Genomic DNA, 18,865 nt, shown 5'->3' with positions numbered 1-18,865 from the left:
TGGGATAAAATGGGGCCTTGGTCATCCAGGTTTTGACTTCCTGTTCTTTTTCCTTCTTTGAAGCATTCTTTCTTTCTCTAAAGCCCCAATCTAGCCCCAGATGTGGGCTGGAGGGCAGGGCTTACAATGTCAGTCACTAGCGAGGAGTGGGTGGGCAGAGCAGGTGGGGAAGACCGGCTGGTTGGCTAATGGCTTGCCATATTCTTGGAGCCCCAGGAGGGGCTGCAGCAAGGGACAAGGTGGGGGTGTGGCTCTCTCCCTGGCCTGCTTTCTGCCCCTCTCTGGTTCTGCCCACTGCAATGAGATCAGGAGATGTGATTTTCCCTTCCCAGATTGTGGTTTGAGCTTGACCCTGCCAGGACAAGGTAGTGGGGTCATGTGCCCAAGGCTGAGTCAAGGTTTCAAGATGAGAGCCCCAGAAGCTGAGGTTCAAATGTGCCTTCCCCTTGGCTCTGTCTGGGCCCTGCCCTGGTGTTCTGAGCCTCCCGCTCCTCTCTAGAACTGCTTCCTGGAATGTGCGTACCAGTATGACGATGACGGCTATCAGTCCTACTGCACTATCTGCTGCGGGGGGCGCGAGGTGCTCATGTGTGGGAACAACAACTGCTGCAGGTGAGGGTCCCCACCTGGATTGCACCTACACTCCCTCTTGGGCTTGTACCAAGACTCACTGCCTGTCCATGCCCTCCTCTGGCTTCAGGGCACTCTGCTCTGGACTGAGTTCTTCTACTCCGGGAAGCTCACCTTGGCCTCGCTGGACTGGGGCTAAGAGTCTCTTTTGCTGTTTTGGGCTTCCTTCCAGGTGCTTTTGCGTGGAGTGTGTGGATCTTTTGGTGGGGCCGGGGGCTGCCCAGGCGGCCATTAAGGAAGACCCCTGGAACTGCTACATGTGTGGGCACAAGGGCACCTATGGGCTGCTGCGGCGGCGGGATGACTGGCCCTCGCGGCTCCAGATGTTCTTCGCCAATAACCACGACCAGGAATTTGTGAGTCCTGGAGCCAAGGCTTGCACTTTTTTTACCTTCCATCAGGAAGGGCTGAGGGCAGAGTCTTGGGCTTGAGGCTTAGCACCTGAGAGCTTCAGTTGTTCACGGGGCCTGGGAGAGAAGGAATGGTTTCTGAGAGAAAAGCTCTCTCATTGGGATGCAGGGTTGTGCAGGTATAGAAACCTGAAGGTGCATGTCAGTGGGTGGGGAGCCAGCCCAGGGTGTGGCTCTGTAGAACACTCCTCGGTGCATTGACCTGGCCTGTTGTGTCACCATTTAGGACCCTCCGAAGGTTTACCCACCTGTCCCAGCTGAGAAGAGGAAGCCCATCCGAGTGCTGTCCTTGTTTGATGGAATTGCTACAGGTGAGAATGGTGCAGGCCCAGAGAGGCCCCAGCATCTTTATCCTATGCTGTGGTGTGGTAGCTCTGCCCTGGGGTAGTGATGAGGCGGGTATGTGTTTGACCCTGATAGGCAACAACAGTGAGCACTAAAACTCTTCAGTCATGGTGTAAAGAGGACATGTTTGTTTAAATGAGAAGGGACACCAGACGTGGCCAAAAACAAACAAAATGGAAACCAGCATGTGCAGTGGGCTCTTTCCTTATGAAGGAGATTCTACAGCAGAGGATAGAGGCAGTCGTTAGTCAGAGGTTAGTTGAAGAGTCTCACAAAGCCTCAGTGGGGGCCACCTCTGATAAACTCGGTGATCAGAACAAAAACATGTAGGTCTGTGGTGTGTTAATTATAGGTCACAGGTATTCATCATAAAGGAAACCATAAAAAAAAAGTCCAAGGAATAACATTTAAATTACCCATGGTCCCATATGGTGTCTATTTAATATTTTGGTGTCCTTTAGACTTCTTTCTGTGTGTGCATGTGTGTGTAAGATCATAACATATAGATAGATAAAAGGATGGTAAATGCTTATTGTTCTGTAATTTGTACTTTTATCTGTTACACTGTGACTACTTTCATATGTAGAATCTGCATAGGATTCTACTGAAAGTGCCATGTTTGTTTGTTTGTGTGTTAACTCCCTGAATGGTGAAAGCAGTTTGTGCTAGACTATAAGCCAAAAGGTAGTTCAGACTTACCCATGGGTATCTCAGAAGACAGGCTTCTGAAAGATTATAGCCCTGAAAACCTTACGGAGCAGTTCTACTCTGCGTATGTGGGGTTGCTGTAAGTCAGAATCGACTCAGTGGCAACTAACAGCAACAAACCCCCTTACTAAGTTGCGTGATTATTTTTTCATTAATATAAACAGTGCCGGAATGAACATCCTTATATGTGTATCTCTATATACTTAAACCACTCTCCTTAGGAAAAACCCTGAGATACTTGTTTTTCTTGTGGCTCTTGGCATTGCCAGAAGTCCTCCTAAACAGTTGTACTGACATATCTCTACTCTTCTGTCCTGCCTTACACTGAGGGCCCCCTGTTTTCTCACAGAGCTCCTAGTTCTTGAGAAGGGAAATCTTGCTTTCATCTCACCTGAGGGAGTCAGGCCATCAGAGCTTGGGATCCTTGGCCAAAGGGCAAGGGGTGGGGATGGCATATAAGGCCAGATGTTTGTCTATTCTCAGCTCAGTGCTGTCATGTGATAGAAACTTACAGAGGTAAATTTATAGTTTTGGTTTCCCAGACTAGAAGCTTGAAGCCTTCTTTCTTAAATCATGTTGCCTCCCAAGAGGCTGTGAAAGCTCCTTGATGGGGAGGCCTGTTGGGAGCATAGAAATGGTACCAGTGTACCCTGATCATCTGAGGCTCTCAGGGTGTGTTCTAATGGTTTTCTCACCTCAATTAAATAAGCATTTATGGAGGGGTCTGGTAAGTAAGTCAGTGTGGTTGCTTAGGAGGAAATGCAATGAATGTAACCTACTCTGTTGTGAAGAGCATTTGCAACCCAAGAGAAAGGTTAAATTGTGGATGTAAGCAGCTCTAAGGAAGTGGAGAAAGAGGAGAAAGATCCACAGTGCTGTGGGCTTAGGGAGATGCTGTTCCAGGATGTTGGGGGTGGAGCACTGAGGGAAGCTTTAGGGCAGGTGGCATTTTTGTTGAGTCTCAAAGGAACAAGGTCACAGCGGCAAGAGGTGATATGTGGGGAGGACAAGAACCAGTCTGTGCAAGATACAGAAACAGCAAAGGCCAACAAAAAAAGTCAACTTCTCTTCTCCTTGGATCCTGAAACCACCTACTGACTGGCTAGTCTTTCCTGGCCTTGACCACCTTCCAAGTAGACCAAACTGGTTATGAAACAGAGCCTCTGTGTGTATTAATAGTCCCATCTGAGGGAGCTGACTAGGCAGGATGGGGTGTGGGCCTGCAGTGAACCCCAAGTGTCCAGCTGGCTCAAGGGCTATACCAAGACCATGGTGCCAGGAGATAGATGACCCTGAGTAACAGCGCTCTCTGCTGGCTGGCATAGGGCTTCTGGTGCTGAAGGACTTGGGCATCCAGGTGGACCGCTACATTGCCTCGGAGGTGTGTGAGGACTCCATCACGGTGGGCATGGTACGGCACCAGGGGAAGATCATGTACGTCGGCGATGTCCGCAGCGTCACCCAGAAGCATGTATGTCAGTGCCGTGGGATCCGTCCCACCTCCTTTCCCCTGGCACCCAGCTCTTGGACACAGCACCAGCCCCCTTTTCATTTGCTCATTTACTACTTTCCATTCCACCCTTTTCCCCTTTTCTTCCTCCTGACCTTCCATTTCTGTCTCGAGAGTAATAAGCAGATTAAAAATAGAAATCGGGGAGCTTGCCTTTTTGAGCTCCAACTGCTCCCAGGGCTCGTGGCAGGGCCTCTTCCAATGGAGTGTTTTGGATTGGAGAGAGGTTCTCGTCTAACTTTTGGGAAATTGCTTCACCCTCCTCCATTTCTGGAGGCTCTGGCAGGGTCTTGCCTAAATGTGATGTGACTCTTTGCCCTTCCAGTTATCTCTGTCTGCCCATGAAACTACAAGGCCTCTGGAATTCTGAGGGACATTTTGAGGGTATTCAGATGGCCTAGACACATTCCTGCCTGCCTTACATACTCAGAGCACAAGGTGCCTTGGGATTCACCTGTCCACCTGGACCACCTTCCCACTGAGTGGCTATTGGTCCTGCTTTGTAGCACACTGGATTCTCTCCTGGTTTCAGAGAGAGATCCAGTTCAGTCTGTTCCCTTTATAGCTTAGGAAGTAGCCCAAAGAGCCTCAATGACTTGCCTATGGCTGCACACTTAGGGGAGAGTGAGCATACTGAGCAGCCAGGTCTCCTCACTGTGTACTTCTTGCCACATTCACAGATCATTCACAGATAATTTCTCTCTTCCTTTCTGCCTCTGTCCCTGGACAGCAGGCCCATCACATTACCTTTATCCTCCCAGATCCAGGAGTGGGGCCCATTCGATCTGGTGATTGGGGGCAGTCCCTGCAATGACCTCTCCATCGTCAACCCTGCCCGCAAGGGACTCTACGGTAGGTGCTGTCATCACCCCCTCCACCTTCTGAGCTAGTGCTTCCGCACTTAGTTTCCTACTTGGGTATTTCTGCCCTGGGACAGCTACTCCTGATGGCCCTGTCTTCCCTCACCCTGCCCAAGCCCGAGCCACACTACTGTCTATGCAGACAGCCCCAGCTGATGGCTTTCTCTTCCAACCTCTCAGAGGGCACTGGCCGGCTCTTCTTTGAGTTCTACCGCCTCCTGCATGATGCGCGGCCCAAGGAGGGAGATGACCGCCCCTTCTTCTGGCTCTTTGAGAATGTGGTGGCCATGGGCGTTAGTGACAAGAGGGACATCTCGCGATTTCTCGAGGTATAGCCAGCACCCTTGGTTTGGCCAGCTCACTAATGGCTTCTACCGTGGACTGCTGCTTTATTCCTATCTCATCTGCATTGTGGAGCTGGGGACTGGGGACTTCTGCTTTGCAAGGGGCCCCTTTGGGAAGCTAAGGGCTTCCCCAAAAGAAGGGAGGAAGCAGGGTTACAGGCCCACCCCAAAAAGAGCCAGTGGTCTTGCTCTGTGAGGTATAGGTGTGCACGTGACCTTAGAGGTGGAAGGACCTGACTTACTAATGGTCAGGATGGATGCCAGACTCCTGTGTTACATTACACTGGGGGGATGTTGAGATGCCAGAACAAGAAGGGCCAGGAAAAGTAGTCCGCCGCACCCGCACTCCCTAGTCCTTACTCCCTGTACCGTCATGAGGCTTTATAAAGCCTGAGGCAGCAGTTTGACTTATCTTAGCTTTTATTCCCATGATGTGGGTCCCAGCTCAGGTTTGAGCCAGTGCACTCAGGATTTCTGCTGCTGGAGGCTTTCTTGGGTGGGCAGTCTGGGAGCTTAAACCCATGCTCCGGAGTCTTGGGGTCAGTGATGCCTCATGCTGGTGGTGTTGACTTTAAATGTGAGCAGGTATCTGTTTGGCTCATATTGTAGGCATTTGGTGAAGACATCCATACTCATTGGAGCTTTCTTTTTCAAAGCTTCTGGGTAGCCTAGAGCTGTGTGGTCCATTATGATAGTCATTAGCCATATGTGGGTAAATTAAAAATTCAGTTCCTTGTCTCCATAGCTACATTTCAAATACTCAATAGCCATATGTGGGCCGATGGCTACTGTATTAAGCAGGGCAGACACAGAGCATTTTCATCATCACAGAAGGTTCAGTTGGTCTGAAGTGTCTCGTTGGCACACATGGAGTATGGCCAGGCTGAATTCTGGCTTTCCTTCACGGGTTCAGGTTATCCCAGTGTGTGGTCTCCTGAGAGAAGCAAGAGCTTTTGAGGCTCTAAGGCTCTAAGCCAGCAAAATTGCCTGGCATTATTTAATATTCCTCCTTCTTCTCTCATCTTTACTCTATCTCCTGTTTTATAGTCCAACCCTGTGATGATTGATGCCAAAGAAGTGTCAGCTGCACACAGGGCCCGCTATTTCTGGGGTAATCTTCCCGGTATGAACAGGTTGGTGAGAGCTCCTGGGCCTTGGGGTGGCTGTGGGTTGGTGTCTACAGGTGGGACCAAGGCAGGATGGCCCAAAGAGTTGGGGGATCACTGAATGGGCCCTCTTGGGCCAGCCTCCCTGTGGAATGACTTGCTGCTCTGTCATTTTCTTCTCTAGTTCTTTATACTCACCTCAGAATGCAACAATTAGTGGACAAAATAAGATACTCTTTACACAAAACAAGAATGGTATGCTGCTTAGTTATGGAATTGGTTTTCCTATGTTGGCAATGGATCCAGTGTCTTTTCTCAGCTGGCCCTTAGAGTTCTCTGAGAATAAAGCCTTAGAGGATGGGGCTGAGGATGAGAAAGGGATTAGTGCCCACAGTTTGGTCATACCCTGCGCTAGGAGAGGGCATCTTGAAACCACACCAAGTAAGTCGGAGGGTTCTGCTTAGTTTATTAACTACACACTCTGTTGGCTCCAGGTCCTTTGTTGGAAGGATTTTCTTCATTTAGCTTGCACAGATAAGGATTCTAATACCCAGGAATGAAAGGACATACTTGTCAGCTTTATTTCTTTAATAATTGCATTATAAAAAAAACCTATTTAGAGAAAGGAGTTCTGGTTGAAAGTTTGCAGTTCAGAAGCAGAGTGAGATGCCCCTAATCTAGATACCCATAGTGGAGAAATAATTTCCAGAATGTTTTTGAATCATAGATTTGGAACCTTCAAGGTGCAGCTGTAAATTGAAGGCATTGTTCTGGCCTCAGTCATATAATTTTCCTCTTTGCCGTTAAAGTGAGGTTACAGGAATTCAGTAGTCTTGAACCCATTTGGCAAAGCTGTTGTGCTTTGCCAGGGTTTGTTGATGGGAAAAAGATGGGTCAGTGACGTAGTTGACTCAAAATGGTCTCCATGCCCCATAAAAGCCTGCAAAGTATGTGAAAATAAGAAAACCGGGCTGGCTTGTATGGTCCAGGGTTTTCATGGAGCAGCTCACTCACTCAGTGTCTCTTATCAGACTCTGTCCTGTGGGATGGTTCTCACCTGTTTCTTCCAACTCTAAGGTTCTAGAACTCTGAGGTTCCAGGAGGAGCAAAGGTACCACTCAGGACCCAGCAGAGTGTGTGTGTGCAGAGTCAGGAGTGGGGAGACCTGGAGGCACAGATCCCAGTATTGTCCAAGCTGAGATAGTTGAGCCCTTTGTAAGCCTTCACCAAATTTTGGTTTTTATACTGTGTTTTCAGTGAAAGTTTACATAGCAGTTGAGGTTCCCATTCAACAATCTCTATACAAATTGTTCAGTGGTAATTGGTTGCAGTCTTCACAATGCATGAATAGTCTCATTATTTCCATTCTGGTGGTTCTGTTTCCATTAGTTTCATTTCCCTGAACCCTTAGATTCTCATCTTTGTTTTAAAGTAATTATTGACCATTTGGTCTCACAGGTAATTTTTTAAAAGAACACAATCCTTGCAGGTGATACTTACTATTTTGTGGGCCATCCTGCAATTTAGCTACAAGATGATCTCAGGGATTAGTTTGGTTCAAGATTTAAAGGTTATCTCAGGGCAGTATTCTCAGGGAGTCCTCTAGTCTCAACCAGTCTAGTAAGTCTGTTTTTTTTCCCAAAGAAATTTGAGGTTTTATTACACATTTTTCTCCCGTTCTGTTAGCGTCTATCTGTTATGCCCTTGATTAGGATGGTGGATAGTAGGGCACCTAGTTCTTCTGGTCTCAGGATAGGTCAGGCTGTGGTTTGTGTAAACTGTAGGCCAGTTTCTTCTTGGAGGCTTTGGCTTCCTTCTTTCTCTTTTGCTTGAGACGAGTCAAGACTAATAGTTTTATTTTGGATGGCCACTCCCAAGCTTTTAAGACTCCAGGCACCACTCAGCAAACTAGAATGTAGACATAACTTTATAAACTATGTTATGCCAACTGACTGATACGTTCTATAAGACTATGATCCTAATCTTGTAAACCCAGGGAACTAATCCTGTGAGGTGTTTGGTTATGTTGAATAAGTATCCATAACTATGCCCCTATGTGCTTTGTAATATACAAGAATGTACATGCATACTGTTACCACACATGCAAGTACATACACATACATTTATATATGTACACATATATACACACATGTGCCTACATATATACCCGTACATATATTTTTTGGTTGTCATTGCTATTTCACCAAGTGTTTTTAAATATCAGAAAAGATTAGTGCTTGCTAAAAGGGCAAGGAGGCCACATGTTCTGACCTCCTCTAATCCTACAAGAGGAAGACAGGATTATCAGCAGTAACCCAAGGCCTATTCCTACGAGGCCGGACATGCTGCCTCCCTCCAGCCCTTTCACCAACCGTTCCATCCAAAGTACCCACCACCTATCTCCTGGGTTCGATAATTCCCTGCAGTGGCCACACAGAACTTACAGATTATGGGGTTTATTAGGGAAGCACCACAGGCTACAATTCTAGTTCAGGAAAAATGCTCAGTCTCTCTCCCAGCCCACCGTCCCTCAGCCAAGAGTCTCTCACAGTCTCTTTCCCAGCAGGGCTGGTCCCTCGGTGTCTCACTCAGCAATGCGTGTCTCTTGCGTCTCTTTCCCAGCAACGCATGTCTCAGGAGCCCGTGTCTCTTTCAGCAGCATGTCTTCCTCAACCAGCAGTCAGAGTTCTACCTCTAGGAGGCCTCCTTTTGAGCCCGGCAGGGTGGTCAAACTAGCCAATCATAGCATCAGAACTCTAAGCACCTGAGAGAGAGTGGGCATCTCCCAGAACATTATTTTGTGCCACACCCAACAGAAATACTCCAGGTGGACAACTTCAGTAATCAGGAGCTCCTCAGTTACTCATAGAAAATCCCACGTTGGAGTTTACAAAGACTTACGGGTAGAAAAGCCACACTAAGTAATTTACTATACTGCAGTGCTGAAGGTGATGTTTGGGTATCTGGTACTCCCTCTGAGGAAAAGTGATGTTTTCAAATCCCACAGTGACTGTAGAATTTAAGTCTTCTGATTTTCTTTCCAGTTCATCTTCCATGACAACATCTAGACTTGTGATTAAAACCAGCCCATGCCCACTTGGCTGTGTTTGGTTTTATGGGGCTCATTTTATTCAGGAGGAGTCTTTTTTTTCTGTGGACCTGGAGGCTGATGATAATCCATCAGCTACCATGGGTTCCAGAAAGATGTCAGGGCCTTCTGTGTGCCTGGCATTCCTGCTGGGAACACAAGAGCTTAGAGCGTATGAAAAGAGACTATGAACAAGTCAATGTCATGAGCACTCAGAAAATAAAACAGGGCCAGGGGATGGGGATAGGTAGTCGAGGAGGGCCTAGAATTTGAATATTTGTGGAGAAGAGTGTTTCGGGTAGATTTCCCTCCATAACACCATGTTCTGTTTTGTAGTCAGCATCTTTTATCCTACTGTTTAATTTTCTTGCCAAGACCTAGTTTAGGATCCCATAGCATTCTTATTATTTGCATTTTTCCTCTTTTCCTACTTGAGTTCCTTTTCTATACTAATGCTGTCTGTCACAATCCACCTGTATCTCTCTCTTGCTCAAGGAAGTGGGCTATCTCCTGCTTTTCTAGTCACGTGCTCCTTCAGCACACCCACATGTGTACGTGTATGTATGTAGACGTGTACATGAGCGGGCACACACCCTCCGTGTAGCCGTTTGGATCTGGTCCATTCCCTCTCATTCTTGCTCTGCAGTGAGGGTCATGGCTGAGGCTGCTCTTCTGCAGAGTTCTAACCCTCACCCTGACCTATCTTTCAGATTCTACCCATCCTCTGGGTCCATTGGGAGTCTGTTTCCCCCATTGCCAGGGTCTGTCCCTTCCCTCCCCAGTCAGTTTTTTGCTCTATTTGTATTCATTACTTCAGCCTTCATTTTTGTCCAGAGTGGAGTTGGGGTATCCTTCAAGGCCAGGGACAGGGGCTGTATCTTTACCTCTGTGTCCTTTACATGAGCGGATGTGGTAAGAGATCCCACTGTCTGTAGCCTGGAAGTGAAGAAAGCTGGGATGACCTGTTCCCTTTGTGGCCTGGACCATTCAGACCTAGTGACTGGGCAAGTGGTGATCCAGAGATCTGGTGGCCATGTATGACCTTGTCCCTTCTGTGCATGAGCTAATAATCCAACTACTGCAGTAGCGTATGCAACAGTGAGGACCTGTGTGCCAGGACCTCTTTAAAATTGAGCATGTAAAAGTTTTTAGGAGAAAGTTGTGTGTTTTTTAAAAATCCATTTAGCCTGCCTTTGTCTTTTACTTATGTTTTGACATACTTTTTAAAATCACCTTTATTGAGGTATAATTTAAAGTGTACAGTTTGATGAATTTTATCAAATGTACACATCTGTGAAATCACAACCAAGATACAGAGTATTTCTGTCACCCTAAAAGCTTACTTTGTGGTGCGTACTTTTAAATCCAGTATGTTTTAAAATAACTGATACAAAAATAATTGCTTCCTATTCTCCCTCCCATCCCCCTTTCTGGACAGGTGGCAACTTTTAGTTTGGGACCACTTTTTTTTTTAAGATGAAAAAGCAAAACTTTTTCTTACAGCCTTGAATAAGAAGAGACTGCCATGCAGGGTTACACAGGGGGTTGCACCTGGGAACAGGGTGACAACAAGCTGGGACTATAAGGACTGTAAGAGGCAATTCATATGGCAAGTAGGAGCACTGCTGGCACCGTGGTTAAGTGCTCAGCTGCTAACTGAAAGGTCAGTGGTTCAAACCAACCAGCCACTCTGCGGGAGAAAGATGTGGTAGTCAGCTTCCATAAAGATTAGAGCATAGAAAATCCTATGGAGCAGTTCTGCTCTACAGCCCTGTCCTACAGGGTTGCTCTGAATTGGAATCAACTCTGCACTGGGAGGGTCAGGTTAGCCAGCTTTCACGGGCTCCCTGGGGGTTGTGTAGTTTGAATAATTCGGCAGGCCCAAAGAGGAACGGGCTATCCTTGGGGGTTAGGCATTTGGGGTCTCTTAGGTATGTGCACTGTACCCCAGGAGTGTGTCAGAATCTAATAAAGGAAGTAGTAGGAGTGTGGGCTTAGCAAACTGCTCATGAAGGAAAATTCAGTATTTATCCATGATCTCAAAACTGGGTCAAGATAGTGCTTGTGACATACATTACAGATAAGGTTGGGACCGCTTTTGCATTTCCCTTTAAAGATTAGTGCTTGGTGGATTTGTGTCTTTGGGGGCTACAGTATGATTTCGTGTGTTTGTGGAGTTTGAAAGGGACTACGTGTGAAAGAAGCCCTAGTGGCACAATCATAAAGCGCTTGGTTGCTGACCAGAAAGTCAGTGGTTTGAACCCACCAGCCATTCCACGGAAGAAAAGACTGGTGATCTGTTCCCGTAAAGTTTACCGCCTAGGCAACCCTACGGGGAAGTTCTGTACTGTCATGATATAGGGCACTCTGACTTGGAATTGACTCAGTGACACACAACACCATACGTGGGTGATAACAGGAGCAGGGTCTCTCTTACCTACTTGTATGGGCCAGATCGTTGCGTGTGTCTGCTGTCCACTGGGTTTCTGTTGTTACATTCTCTCTTCTGCCTCCTAGGCCGTTGGCATCCACTATGAATGATAAGCTGGAGCTGCAGGAGTGTCTGGAGCATGGCAGAATAGCCAAGGTTAGCCCCAGGGCCTGAGCTCTTCCCCTGGGCAGGGTGGGTAGGGATAAAGCACGAGGGCAGGATGTTCTGGAGCAGAGACCAGGGCTGTCTCATTTGCCCCTTAAGAGGCCTGTGGGTACAGTTCATGTGGAGAATGCAGTATAGCGGATAGTACAGGGTCATGCAACCAGCCAGCCCTGGAGGGACAGGGTGAGAAGTCAGTGCTGATCTTCAGCCTTGCTCACCATCCCGTTGGAGGGAGATTTTTTCTTTATTCAGTTTTCTACCTGGGATCTATTGCAAAAGCCTCCAGAGCAGAACAGACCCCTGTGGTGTGGATGTTGTATTTCTTTACAGAGAAATCTCACTGAGCAAGTGCACAAGGCATTCGGTTCCATGTCAGCAGGTTCTAGCATTCAGGACTGCTGGTACCCCAGAGGGCAGCCCTTTGCCACCACATTACTGTAGCTATGAAACAAGTTACTACAGCTGTGAAAGAAGCGGTTCTTTGGGAGACTTAGGAAGTAGAGTGAATAGAGCTAGCTCTCAAGTCCTTGACTAGCTGGATGAAACCTAAGGATTGCCAGGTGACCTCAAAGTAGGAAGGAGAGAGCAGGCCATGGTGTCTAGCCAAGACCAGTGAACCCACCTCACCCAGAGCCTTTTCCCACCCCCCTGCTGGGCCAGACCTTGGTGGTGTTGGGCTCACCTGTCCCTGATGAGGGCCTGGTGCACAGCAGGTGCATGACCTTGCTGCTAATTTGAATGAATGGCTGCTCATTCCTCTTTTCCTCTCTTCATCTTCCAGTTCAGCAAAGTAAGGACCATTACTACTAGGTCAAACTCCATAAAGCAGGGCAAAGACCAGCATTTCCCCGTCTTCATGAATGAGAAAGAGGACATCTTATGGTGCACTGAAATGGAAAGGTACCCCAGGCGGGTGTGTGGGCATCGTGGGTGTGGTGTGTCCTGACTGCTGTTCTGCAGAAAAGGTTCTCTGCCTCTCCGGGTCAGGCTTGTATTTTCCACAAGTGTCACAGGACCAGCGGGTATTACTGTGCGTTTCACAACATGACTGACTTCTGCGGAGGGTCTTGACCAGCCAGGCCCTCCTCCCTGTGCATTTTAAGGCTGATCCTGAAAATTAGAGGAATCTTGGAATCAGTCCATAATGCTTAGACTCCCTAGAAAGTCTGTTGAACTCCAGAGAAACATTGCAGCGCCAGGAGCTTGTGAACCTGTGTTGCTAATTTTGTAGGCATTTTGTAAACCAGAGTGTGTAGGACTGGGGGACACCTTGTAGCCACAGTCCGCTGACTTGATGCAAACGGGGCTTACAGGGCTAGATAACCTCCTTGTTCTCTGGGTATAACTAGGGATTAGCCAGACAAAGAGACCATTTATATAAACAACTAGAGCAAACAGGAAATCCTTGAACTTTTGAAGTCAGGCAAGAGTTTGGCCCCTTACAGAGTTTTCTCTTTTGTAAAGGAAGATACTAGCTGTGTATTTGTTGCATATAGACTTGAGAAGTCCATTGTGGACCCAAATCACATGCAGGTGGAATGATAGAGCATATGGGGTGGGGGAGAAGGGAGGGTATTTGTGAAATAAATTTTGTTTCTGCTAATGTTGTGAATCCTCCAGACAGTATTTACCCTTACTTACCTTTAAATCCAGAGACTAGCACAGTACTTGGCACAGAGTTGGTGATCTGTGTTGCATTAAGTATAAAGGACAGAAAATTTGGCAGAATTAAGGGGAGTACGTATGTGCGGGCACACTCAGGTGTCAGCATCGCCTTGGTCAGCTCCTGATCACATGGTCTTGGCCGGAATAGCATGTGGTCACATGGCCTCCTAGCGGCCTGGGCCTGGGCTGGCCGGCACTCACCCCGCCCTTTCTGCCCTGTCTTTTCTCCCCCAGGGTGTTTGGCTTCCCTGTCCATTATACTGATGTCTCCAACATGAGCCGCTTGGCAAGGCAGAGACTGCTGGGCCGGTCGTGGAGCGTGCCAGTCATCCGCCACCTCTTCGCTCCGCTGAAGGAGTATTTTGCTTGTGTGTAAGGGACATGAGGGCAAACTGAGGTAGTGACAAAAGCTAAACAACAACAACAACAAAAAAGACATGAAAAACACAAAACACCAAGAACATGAGGATGGAGAGAAGTATCAGCACCCAGAAGAGAAAAAGGAATTTAAAACAAAACCACAGATGCGGAAATTACTGGAGGGCTTTGCCTTGCAAAGAGGGTTGGCCATCATCTCCTGATTTTTCAATGTTAAACTTCAGTCCTATTTAAAAACAAAAACCAAGTCCCTTCCCCTCCCCCCTTTAATTTCTGGTCAAACCTTTTGTTTTCTATTCTTTCCAGAGGGGTTTTCTGTTTGTTTGGGTTTTTGTTTCTTGCTGTGACTGAAATGAGGGTTTATTGCAGCAAAAATCAGTAACAAAAAATAGTAACAATACCTTGCAGAGGAAAGATGGGAGAGAGGAAAAAAGGAAATTCTATAGAAATCTATATATTGTTTCCCCCCCACCCCCCGGTATATCTTTTTTTCTTTTTTGTTGTCTCTAGCCTAATCAGATAGGAGCACAAGCAGGGGACAGATAATAGAGAGAGACTCGGGCGGCACAATTCCCTCCTGGCCCCTGAGCCATCTTGCCAGCACCATTCCTGGTCATGCAAAACAGAACCCAGCTAGCAGCAGGGAAGACAAGACACCCACACAGACACTTTTCTACAGTATTTCAGGTGCCTACCACACAGGAAACCTTGAAGAAAATCAGTTTCTAGAAGCCGCTGTTACCTCTTGTTTACAGTTTATATATATATGATAGATATGAGATATATACATATATAAAAGGTACTGTTAACTACTGTAAAACCCGACTTCATAATGGTGCTTTAAAACAGCGAGATGAGTAAAAACATCAGCTTCCACGTTGCCTTATGCGCAAAGGGTTTTAACCAAGGATGGAGAAAGGGACAAAGCTGGAAGATGAGTAACAATCATTATGGGGTTTCCCCCTTTGGTTTCCAAAAAAGTGAAGGAGGAGAAACTGGGAACCATGTTCCCATTTCTCGCTGCCAAAAGGGGGTGAGGTGAGGTGTGGCTGGGACCGTGGGAAGCTGAGAGTGGAATTCATCCAGACTCACGCAATAACCTTTCGATTTTTGTTCTAAAAGGAGACTCCCTTGGGAAAATGACAGGGGAGGGGTCTTCAGTCTCAGTTTCTCACTTTAGCTGATGCGAGGGCTCCTTGTGGTGGGATCAGAAACCATCCAGAGTGTGGGAAAGTGACAGTTAAAACCCCGCCTGGAGCAAATAAAAAAACATACAAAACGTACTGGTGCTTTCCTGTCTAAGTCGCCTTTTGTGTGTTCTTTTATGAGGCCCCCCACCATCCACCCCTCTGTGCACAAGGCGGGCCTGGCCCCTGGAATGTGATGTTTTTGGTCATCTCCAAAAGGCTGCAGTTTTATACTGGGAGGCTGATGACACATTTTATTATAATTATTCTTAAGGTTCTGTTATAATTATGTTTAAGATTTTCTTTAAGAAAACAAAAACCCAACACCCCTCCTATTAGGTTTCAAACCAAGGTGCAGGGGGAGCAGGGTGCTTTTTAAGTGGTGGCTCTGGTGCCCTGGCTCCCCACCCCTTGGGCCAGGAGGGCCACCGGGCACAGTGACAGCGGGCATCCTGAGAGTCCGCTCCGGGTCAGCCCCTCTTCTCTTCTGCTTTCCCTCCTCTGAGTCAGGTGTGTCAGGGCTGGAGGGAGGACCCAACAGGCTCTCTCCTTGTGTGTGTGATTGGAGTGGTGTGTTATTTCTTTTCTAGTACTTGGTCTGATGATAGCTGTGCTCTCACCTCGAGCCAGCAGCACCTGGAGCCCCAGCTGCACGACACTTGGTCCCACTTCCCACGGAGGCTGGCCACCTGGCATTGGCAGTAGGAAGGGACAGCACTTGGTGGCTCCAGGGTGAGGGCCCGACGGGCAGATGTTTGCCTGGACCGATGGGGTGTAGATATGTGGCATATAGAGATATATATTTTATAATGGGAGGGGGGATGGCACCTCCTGGGACTGGCAGAGATGGGGGGGTGTGCTGCCAAGCACATAGTCCCATGTTCTCATCCCTAGAAAGATAGGGCCTACAGTGATAGGCACTATATAAATACATAGATAGGGTCATGTATAAGAAATATTATGGAGTGGGGCATGGGGGTGGGGGCTCAGTGTGCTGAGGCCCAGTCCCCACTGCAGACAGAAGCCCCACACTGGTCAGTCTCACAGAGACAACAGGAACGTATTTTTCCACAGATGCATAGAGTGCACTCGCACACACGCCAGGATCTCCCAGTGCTCTCTCCCCAGGATTCAGGACTTTGTGGAGTCAGCCCGTGCAGCTATTTACCTCTGTTGCCCTGATTGCAGGCAGACTGTCAATCCCAGAAGTTGCTAGGTGCTGAAGGCGGGAAAAAGGAGGAGGTTTTATTTTAGCAGGTGCTCTCCTCTAGCAGGTAGTGTTCTATCTCTTTTGCCCCTGGTGATGTCAAAAGATTCTTCTGTTAGCAACCTGTGATACTGACCTGCAACTCTAGGCACCAGTAAAGTCAGCCCTCAACTCCCCCTACCTATTCTCCCCCAACTAAAACCAAATTGACATCTGGGTCTGCCTTGGCCAGAGGACTTCCTTTGGGAAAAAAATGGGACAGGGAACCTCATCTTTTGACTAAAACAAATTAGGAATTAGTGACAAAGTGAAACCGAGGCTTTGCATCCCTTGCTCATTGCTCAGGAGAGCTCCCAGCTGGTGACCCATCTCCTGCACCTGTTTGGGGTGCTCAGTCCTGGACTCTGGGCTACTTGATTCCTTGTAAGGTTGGCTTTTAAGATCACATTTCCTCAGTTGCTTCCTGCCACTTCCATGACTTTATGACAGGGGGTGACCTTAGCCCTTCCTTGTTGGAGTCTGTGTACCTAACTGTGGTGCTCTCTCTGTCCCCTCCTTCCTCTTGCCAGGCTCCATTCTTCCTGGCCTGGGGTCTACCAGCACCACTCTAGGAGGGCTGGGGGGGAGGAGGGCTGCCTCAGGCAGTCCAAGGTGCTCCCTCCTCCCTTAGCCAACACTAAGGTCTTCCCGCTCCCAGTGTTAGGACAGTGTCTGTTCATGGCTTCCTCTGCTTTGGGTGCTGCTCCCAGGCCTTTTGTCTACTGCTTATGGGAAGGAGTTAGCTTTTCTTGTGGTCAAAGCTCTACTTTAGCTGGGCCTGATGCTCCACCCAAGAAGTTGGTTTAAGGAGTCAGAAGAAAATGGGTAGCCACGAATGTGGCAAGCCTAAGGGAGTTCTTTCTGGCGGAGAGGAGAAATAATTATGCCTGCGTTGGGGCCAGGCTGTTGGACCAGTCAGCTTGCTCAGAAAAGTGCTGGGGTCAGAGGAAGCCTTGTAACTGGCTACTTGAGGAATAGTTGTTCTCAGTCTAGTAACCTGATGGGCCCAGAATGGGCTTGATGACCCATGGGGCCACCTTGCAGAGATTAGAGTTAACAATCACCAGCTTTTCTTCATTCCCAACCACAATGGGCTTGTCTCACGATAGAACTTGGCAAAGGGACCTTGCGCAAGTGCCAATTTGACCAAGCTGGGACACTCTTTAACAATTCATCTCCAACTGTGAGGGCACTTCTAGGGACAGGTATTGGGTCACCTTCCAAAGGAACTATGACTGGCTGAGGCAGGGTCATGCAAGGATTAAAGTGGAAAATCATTACTCTATGGATGAGTTGATGGCAGAGGCAGTGCAATGGGAGAAACTAAGAAGGCCTAGGGCAGATTCTAGAGTTGATTCTCAGTGGGAGTTTTCCAAGGAGCAGGTCCGTTGACCCTGTGGAAATGAGAAAGGCGGGCTTCCTATCACAGTTGCCAAGTGGAGCATAGTGCCAAAGAGATCTGTGGCTCTTGCATGGGGGGCAGTAGTCAGGTGCTAGTGCTGGGGTCACAGAACCCTTAGTCTCTTACATGAAGCTACTTTCCAACAGGTAGCTGTTGAGCCTCCATGGGCCTCCAGTTAGCTGGTGCTTATCCCTTTCCCTGTGGGACTGATTTGTCAGTGGCCAGGCAGCCTGGCAAACAGTAGGCCAGGGACTAGCAGGTGGGAAGCAGCAGAAAGCTTTGCAATCAGCAGATGAAATATGAGTGTTTTGCTATCCTTTGTTGCCCAGACGCAAGAACAATTGGCTTGCTTTTTAGCATCCTCCTAGAAAGCAAACTTTGCAAAAGGGCTTCCAGGATCTCTTAGCTTTTGAAACAGGCCTGGAAGTGGTTTGCCGATGGAGGTACCCACGTGATTTTTGGTGAATTGCTAGGGTATGAGTTGGAACAGGCAGACGGGCAGGAAGAAAGGCTGTTTGAACTTGATTGGGTCCAAGGAGGGTGGGCTTCCATCACCTCCCACTTAGCTGGCCACCAGGCTGTGCAACTCCAGAGAAACCTTGAGGTTTGGAAGAGCTCTAACAGGATCAAGGGAAGGATTATTTCAGCTGAGCCATTTGGAAAATGCTCTTAGAGGAAGACTGCAATCTTTCATGGCTGTGTTTTTGATTAGAGAAGTATATGAGGTAGATTTCAGAGGCAGTTTTGGATTTCTGCCACTGGTCTGCTTGGGGTGGCATTGCTGTGGCATTAGTGTCTTTGAGAGCTCTCATCTTCAGCAGACTGGTGGGAGCCCCTTTGAGCTGTGGTGTGGGTTAGCACCATGGGACCTGCCTGCACAGTGGCGTGAAAGGCGCTGGTAGTTTTCATTGGTTGGGAGAACATCAGAGCCAAGATTCTGATGAAAACTGGATTTCTTGCTAGGCCCACATTTTGCTCCTGGGAAATGAGTAATATGAATTTGTCATCAAGCATTCTCTAGTGTGGTTGCTCATGGTGCTTGTGACACAGGGTGATGCTGGTGTTGTCTTTAGGGAGGCCTGCCTACCTGGCAGTAAGCAACTGATGCCTTCTCCCACCACAGGATGGAGGTGTGAGGGAGGGTTGGTCTTCAGCTAGACTTGCTTTTCTGGCCATTCTTAGATGAGTCTGTGGAATAACCACAAGTGTAGCTGCCTCCTCACCTGCCTTGTACTGGGGATCAGGAGGATCTGGGAGGAATGAGCATAAAATAACTCAAAGGGTGAACTCCACTGTTGTAGCAGAAGCATTGGAATCTTTACATTTTGGAAAAGGAAGGCTGGGGTCTTTGAGAAGAACAGTTGGTCCTCCCTGCACCTGTGTTTCAGAG

At 47.9% G+C, this 18,865-nt stretch overlaps 1 protein-coding gene across 1 annotated transcript in view; it reads left to right on the top strand.

Annotated features, from left to right (window-relative positions):
• Positions 1-13,638, top strand: part of DNMT3A (DNA methyltransferase 3 alpha) — a 93,510-nt gene extending 79,872 nt beyond the window's left edge. The window contains exons 13-22 of the mRNA XM_007939283.2: positions 500-612; positions 803-986; positions 1,267-1,351; positions 3,419-3,564; positions 4,365-4,455; positions 4,644-4,792; positions 5,855-5,940; positions 11,519-11,588; positions 12,379-12,497; positions 13,497-13,638. Coding sequence (XP_007937474.1) covers positions 500-612; positions 803-986; positions 1,267-1,351; positions 3,419-3,564; positions 4,365-4,455; positions 4,644-4,792; positions 5,855-5,940; positions 11,519-11,588; positions 12,379-12,497; positions 13,497-13,638 — 1,185 coding nt within the window. The remainder of the gene's footprint in view (positions 1-499; positions 613-802; positions 987-1,266; positions 1,352-3,418; positions 3,565-4,364; positions 4,456-4,643; positions 4,793-5,854; positions 5,941-11,518; positions 11,589-12,378; positions 12,498-13,496) is intronic.
• The last annotated feature ends 5,227 nt before the right edge of the window (positions 13,639-18,865 follow it).

This window comes from Orycteropus afer, unplaced genomic scaffold, assembly GCF_000298275.1.
Source record: "Orycteropus afer afer isolate SDZICR_OR568_19922 unplaced genomic scaffold, OryAfe1.0 scaffold00058, whole genome shotgun sequence".
Taxonomy (NCBI): Eukaryota; Metazoa; Chordata; class Mammalia; order Tubulidentata; family Orycteropodidae; genus Orycteropus; species Orycteropus afer.
This window is presented reverse-complemented; position numbering and strand designations above follow the sequence as displayed.